This window comes from Acyrthosiphon pisum, chromosome X (genome assembly GCF_005508785.2).
Source record: "Acyrthosiphon pisum isolate AL4f chromosome X, pea_aphid_22Mar2018_4r6ur, whole genome shotgun sequence".
Lineage (NCBI taxonomy): Eukaryota > Metazoa > Arthropoda > Insecta > Hemiptera > Aphididae > Acyrthosiphon > Acyrthosiphon pisum.
Window position 1 is genome coordinate 89,193,234 of NC_042493.1, and position 7,382 is coordinate 89,200,615.

The window sequence follows — 7,382 nt, forward strand, 5'->3', positions numbered from 1 at the left end:
AAATTTGGTAGCTCTATACAAATATGGTGCTAGAAAAGTTGTCCCGCGCAAAACAGTTTTTTGCCATGTCGTACATTTGTAAGACGGAGACAACGTATGCGGGCGTAGCGTCCTCTTAATACATTACGAGAGATTGATATTTTGACGAATAGATTTCTGAATTCAAGTACTGGCTTTTGGTATAGATAATTCTACACCTGATTTGGTTGATTATCATTAACCCTCCAGATATATGTTTACATTATTGTGAATTTAAAAAAAGATAATATATATTAAGTCCTTGATATATTTTTTTAATTCATCGATTTATTCTTAAATTCAACACCCATGCCTATTAAAATATTTTTGATATATACTTTAATCTATTCAGAATAAAATTTTACCAGTTTGTTCATACTCAACTAAATTTTGTCGTTACCAGACCTCCACCGAGGACTGCTAGTAAATGGTACTGAGGATGTGCTGATGTCACAGCATGTTTTTGTTTGCCACCTGTTGTACTTTTATTGTGAATACAGTATATGTACAAACATAATATTAAATTTTTCAAAATCAATAGGTATATCAAGTTCCTATTATGTGGTGTAAAATATACACATATTTATAATTGATTTTTTTTTTTTAAGAATAAGTACTCAATATTAAATTATGTAATATTAATTAAATTTTTTTCTGTTTGTTTTAGAAACAAAAACCATCAAAAACTGATTTAATGAGAAAGAAGATTGCTAAAAAATTAAATCATTAATCTAATTTAAATTGACTAATAAAATTAAAAAATTACAAAAGCATATTTTTTTAATTAAATTTTTTATTCACTATTTGAGTTGATGATTTGTTAATTTTAATCAATACATAGATATAGATTTGTAATATGGTAATGATATCTTAATATATACTTTAAGTGGCTAAAATACAAGGTACTATTAAAATAATATTATTATATGAAGTAGTTTTTAGGTTGTACTAAGTAATCAGAAAACCAAAAAGGACTGTAGGCCTGATAAGAATCCCTCAATGATCTCAACTTACTTCCAAAAATGGTTAAATATTGCACTAAAATCAATATAAAAAAAAAAAAATGTGCTGAATATGAATAACACAAAAATATCTTGTATCTAATATACAGCATTAGCCATTAGTGTACAGCTACTAATCATGTAAACATTTTTTACTCTTAGATGAAAAGTTAACCAAATATTATAAACAACTTATCAAAATGTAGTTTTTGCTTCATAGCAGTGTCAGTCGTCCTCATAAGTTACTTTTGTAATGTCAAGCAATATAAATTAAAAATATTGTAAATTTTAAGATTTACTTTAATATTTCAGACTTTTTAATCTTTATTAGTAATTGTTATAAACATTGCCCAGGTTGCCGGTGTCGACAATTATGTGCTCACTTTGATGATTCATAATTTTGACTGGCGATGAGTTAACATTTTGAAGTATATTGTAGGCAATCAGGTACTGTCTCAAAAAGCTATCAATATAATTTGTTTTTATTTTTGTCAGTATTTATATTTTCCCTGAAATAGTCGACCAGACATATTTTTGGCGTGGAGACACGGGCTATGCTTTGATAATTCTAGTAGAGCTCAATGTGTTAAGATAAGAGGTTATTAATACTTTATTTATTTAAATAATAATAATGTTTATTCAAATAATTAAATAATTGAATAAATCGGTGATATCAATACAAGTAATGACTATACCCAAAGGTAATATTATGACATTTAAATTTTTAAGTTTATAAGTTCATACCTAAAAAATATATTCAATCTACATTGTTTTAAAAAAAAAAACTACCGTTATATTGTTATACTAACATTATACCTAATACTGCAGCATATAGATTGTGAATTATGCACTGCACGATATTAGTCTTATAGAAAATGGTTTAAGAAATACTGGTTACACATCAACAAAATCTAATGAGCACAATCCATAATTTAATATTTTTATTTTAATATAAAAATTAATTAATTATTTATATAATAATTAATAGTTGAATAACAATTAAAATAATAAAAAAAATTAAAAACAGTAAAACATTAAGCCACAGTAACATTGTATGTACTTCCTTGTGGTTATATAATGATTTTTGAGAATTTAGATGTTAAAATGGTAAACATCCCCTTGATTGTATCTTGTATACCATGAAAAATTCTACCATTGTTCCAACGAGGAAAAATGAAACTCGTAGTGGACGCACGGTTTCTATATACAATATCATCTTGTTTAATTTTCATATGTACATGTCTAATAATTTGGTTGTCGGAATGTATCTGTCATTAGAAATAACAAAAAAAAGTTATTCATCACTAGTTTTAATTATTAATTTTAATGATACAACCTCATCCCCCATTGCTGATAAAATAGTTTCTCCTTGACTATTTGATCCAGATAAAATAGATTGACGATCATCATTAACATAAGATCAGTATTAACATACTTGTCTTGTGGTGGTGAAAACCTATCGAACAAAATTAAAATGGATATTGTCTGGACATTGTAGAGATTATACAGTATTGGTCTAATACCTTCATTATTTTTACAGAATAAATAATTGATTATTTAAGACAAATTAAATTATTATTGTGTAATTTAAAAATATCAATAATATTTTAAAAGTAATAACTAATAACCAACAATATTAATATTTATAAGTCAAGATGTTTTCAAAAAAAAAACTTGACCAAAAACTAAGGTTATGATGTGTCAACTTTTAATAGCAAACAATTCTTCGTAGTTTTATCGTATGTATGAAGAGTCAACTAATGCCAAGTATCTATGTATTAACATTATGTTAATAACATAATATATTTCAACAAAAATCAATGAATAATTATTTTCATTCTGTATCCTGATTCAATATTTTATTTTATCTTATTTATAATAATTAAGAATGTAAGCCCAATGGCAATATAAACAGAGGCATAGTATGAGTATTGACTATAATAATAATTATGTATTATTAATTACACAATTTATAAGTATATTATAAATTGAATTAAAGAAGAATTCAGAAGAGGAATGATGGAGTTTCATTGGCAATTCTTATCATACGGGTGAGAGGTTCGACTTTCAAAGGGGGTTAACTACAAATGAATTGAACCAAGTAAGACGATGATTGATAAAACCAGACGTTTTCAATATTACAATTTAGACTTTATGGTTAACAGTCAAATACCTTAACAAAGTCTGTATAGGTGAATAGATGACATCTACTCGTTTCCCTTTCCTAAAAGCATTAAAAATATAGTTCAAAAAGTAAGGTTAACTATTGTAGTAGAATGGTCTGGATGAAAGGTGTGTTGTTTGTTTGATAAAACAAGATTAATTTTTGTCTGAATGGGATCTAAAAAGAGAGATTAAAATATTTTCGTTAAATGACTAAGCATTCAAATTTTAAAATACGTCTGATAACATCAAATTTTCATAAATCGGGAACATTTTCTGATCAAGGGGTATTTGAAAAATAAACCATAAATTAATAAAGGATAGTAGGTAATATGTCCTTGAAGAGAAAAAAGTCACTGAGTATTTCACCGGGACCTAGAGATTATACACTTTAAAGAGCAGCTAGTTTTAGAAGAACATTGTGAGGAGAAAAGTAACAATTGTTAGGTAAATCATAAACGGTAATTTAAATGACTGGAGGTCGATATCAACCAAGTTGGAAAAATAAACAGTCAAGAAATATTTCGAAAACATGCTAATAATTTTCTGCTTAAATGAGCTATTGAAAGAGTTAAAACAGTTTACAAATATAAAATTAATATAACTTCTACTATGTAATTAATGTATCCTTTATTTACTGTGTTATCAGGCTCAGATTTTGCTGAACTAGATTTATCACTATGCCCATTCTCAATCATGCTTGCACAAATATGTTCTAATTTATTGACTGATTTAATAGTCCACCCCTCAGTTTTCTTTTTTTTCCACGAATAATAATAACATATTATTGATTTTAATGATTTATCAGGAAGCTAAAAAACAATGAAGTAAAATGTGAGTTTTAAATAATTAAATTAAATTGTATTTTAATTACCATTTTATTAATCTGTACAAAATCTTTCCCAAACTTGTTAAAGGCAGATTCAAAATTAGACTTATCAAGAATCGACCAGTTTGGATGGGGTGAAAAATTTGATAGATCACGAATAGACTTTTCCAAGTTGTGTTTATTCCAGTAAAGCAAGCCCAAACACTGTTCAGTGTCATAACTATATTTATTTTTTGAAAGCAATATGTAATCATTTACTGTAAGAAATAAATTATAAATATATTTTCTTAAAATAAAAAAATGAGATTTTACTACATTGGACTTCTGAGATTTTTTTGGGTGGAAACCAAAGTTTAAGTGATTTTGGACGCTGTTTATGCTTGTTTTCTATAAGTAATAAAATCATGACATTAATCATAACAATGTTGATACAGATTATATAAAAATAACAATATTCATAACAGGACGTACCTGGACGTAACAAAAGCTCTGGGATGTCAGCCTGGTAATCAGATCCCACTCTGATTTGATCCTCTAAACAAAAAAAATAAATTATAATAATTACATTTTTAATTATAGGTACAGGGTGATTATTCAAGCATGCTAATCCCCATTTTTCCTTGAATAGTACATTTATTCAAATTCTGATTTTTGAATTTTTAAATAAACCTAAAGACCATATTTTCAAATTTCTGATAATTTTAATATTACTTAAAAAATGTCCTGTGGCGATACAAACTTCTATTTTTCAAATGAGACCTCCACCAATTTTACTGCAAATTATTTAGTGGATTTTTTTCTTAAAAATGTCGATGTACCTAAATTAAAATTCTGATGAGTAGTTTCTGAGTTATTAAAATGTTTATACTAAGAATAATAACCCTTAAAAATGATTTTATAAAATTAAGAAATATAATTATGTGATATTAGATGTACCTAGTATTTATTATAATTGTATAATTTTTACAAATTATTTATGTTGGTAACTAAATAGTAATTATAAACTTTTTTCAAATTGTCCTAGTACCCTATATTGTTACATATTATTATTCATACTTTTAAATCCGTTAGCAATATCAAAATGTATAACATTTTTTATTTTTAAATCTAAGGCTTGAAAATGATACACAAAATTCCTTTTAAGATTATATTTTTGGAATTTAAAGTCATAAAGCCATAAGCTCCAAATAACGGATGAGAATTATCTGCATACAGGTGACCGTTGACCGCTACCCTAAAATCTTACGGCTGTATATTAATCTAGACTCAAAACACCTAACTCCTCAACTACAAACTACTTGGACTTCGAATTGGACAGCTTACTAATAATGTAGTGTGGGTACCTATATGGACTACCCACATTAGACTACATGCACAACTTGCGTAAAGTCTGTCACAGCGCTTACTACACAAAGAGGCACACAACGCTTACCGTCATTACAATTTTCGTCTTCGAGATTCGCAGGCGGTGCTGGTCGCTTTCGCTTTTTCAAATTGTGTAAACTGTTGGGAGCCATACCTCCTTCGAATAATACTAGCGCAGGTATAGGTACCGCGGCGAGTAGACACTAAGTCGGAGGTTCAAAGCCATGCGATAGACATGGCACGGGCCAAACCGCATACACAAGAGATGGGAATCAAAAACAGAGAACAACGACAATTCGGAGATAATAGTGAGCTGAAATGACAAAGTCACGTGAGTGGACGCATCGACTACATCTATAGTACAACTGACTAGCTAACCTAACAGTTTTTTATAGTGACATTCCCACGGTAAAGTAAACTTTCTTTTATCACGCCTATTGCCGGCCTATTCCGGTATGGACTTTGTCAATTATTTCTATGATTAGACTAATATTATTATTGTACTATGTTATTATTATATTTTATTATCATTGACATGGTCGGCGGACGGGTTTTGTTTAGTACCTACCTACCTGTTAACCACTTGAACCAACTTATAGGTTTTTTTTTATGAAAGCACGAACGCAGTTTTCTTTGCTCCTATAATAGTTACGCGAGATTTTGGCGCAGACAATCGAAATTTGGACTTTGGACGAACGGATGAAAATGAGCAACTACTATCTGTGGTTAAGTGCCTGTTAAGTCTGTTAAAAAAAATCAAGACAGAGACATTTATTTTAATATTAAAATGTAAAGATGTAATTGCGAACAAACGCATGGACGCGAACTATCGTCATATTATATAATATAATAATATAATATTATATTTTGTGCTTTTGAAAATAGCACTGTTTTCACTTCGACGGATCTTTGTATTCGTTTCTCTCTTTATTAATTATATTAACTTTTTACATTATACCTCGATCGGCTATTCACCTCGAATAACAATAATCAAGAGGACGTCATACAAATCATGACGTGTTGTCTCCGTCTTACAAATGTACAATATGGCAAAGACTGCTTTGCGCGAGACCATTTTTGCCCGCCCTGTGTTTTTTTTTCGTATTACGTATTACGAAATGAAATCATTTTCGAACAAAGATTATTTATTTATTACATACTTATATCGAGCGTGTATGCGTGTTTATAATAATATTATTCCCTTCACGGTAAATAATATTGTGCCCACAATTCCTACTGCTTATCGGGCGACGACTAAAAATAGTAAATAATTGGCCAATGAACGCTTATCAATTATCAGGCCTGGATGGGTCTGTAACGGGGAACATGTAAATTGTAAAATAACATATAAATGTTACACAGCGTCCCCGTTACATCTTATCAAATTTTAATCGCCAATAGACAATATTCCCGAAATGATTGTTATTACATGTTTTTAATTACACCTACGTATATCACTGGCTGTACCATAGAATATATTATATTTACTATTCTATGGCTGTACTCCGCTGACAATCGTCAAGAATTTGACGATGTTTATATGAATATGGATTATAAATGTTATTTTTTGGTACCTAAACCTATTAATAATTTATTGCGGTTTGTGGGTAGTACTGTGTATAAGTATAGTGGCTTTTTATAGGGAGTGATAGGGCCGGCTCTAGACAAAATGCGTACACAGGCAAAATCAAAATTTGCCGCCCTTCGTTTTGATCTCTCTATTTACCCCTTGTCCCCTCTACAACCATATCCTCAAACATATTCACGTCTATAATTCGAGTTCAAGTTACAGTAATACAGTATACCTTATACGTTATAGATATAATTTATAGTTCACAAAAAATAAATATTTTTATTCAATTATAGACAATTAATTATATTAATTATATTAACAATATTAAGAGGACGTGATACCCGCATCTGTTGTCTCCGTCTTACAAGTGCGTAACATAACAAATTATACGCAAAGCAGAACACGTGTAGCTCCGTTAGCTCAACAATTAGAG

General features: G+C 28.9%; 2 protein-coding genes across 3 annotated transcripts in view; one reads left to right on the forward strand and one right to left on the reverse strand.

Moving 5' to 3' along the window:
• The window catches only part of Rbm34 (RNA binding motif protein 34), a 6,899-nt gene extending 6,078 nt beyond the window's left edge, over nt 1–821 (forward strand). The window contains exon 7 of the mRNA NM_001163100.1: nt 686–821. Coding sequence (NP_001156572.1) covers nt 686–748 — 63 coding nt within the window. The 3' untranslated portion in view covers nt 749–821. The remainder of the gene's footprint in view (nt 1–685) is intronic.
• Nucleotides 822–2,415: 1,594 nt separating this feature from the next.
• On the reverse strand, nt 2,416–6,147 carry LOC100573449 (REST corepressor 2-like). 2 transcript variants are annotated; one of them, XM_016804040.2, is made up of 6 exons: nt 5,444–6,143; nt 4,483–4,545; nt 4,327–4,398; nt 4,057–4,268; nt 3,821–3,994; nt 2,416–2,475 (listed from the first exon to the last, which is right to left on the reverse strand). In XM_016804040.2, exons 1-6 carry the CDS (start codon nt 5,526–5,528, stop codon nt 2,446–2,448), a joined length of 636 nt encoding a protein of 211 aa, XP_016659529.1. In that variant the 5' UTR covers nt 5,529–6,143; the 3' UTR covers nt 2,416–2,445. The 2 variants fall into 2 exon arrangements, with proteins under 2 accessions (XP_016659529.1, XP_016659530.1); XM_016804041.2 differs by lacking the exon at nt 3,821–3,994 and having other exon boundaries at nt 5,444–6,147.
• Between the last annotated feature and the right edge of the window lie 1,235 nt (nt 6,148–7,382).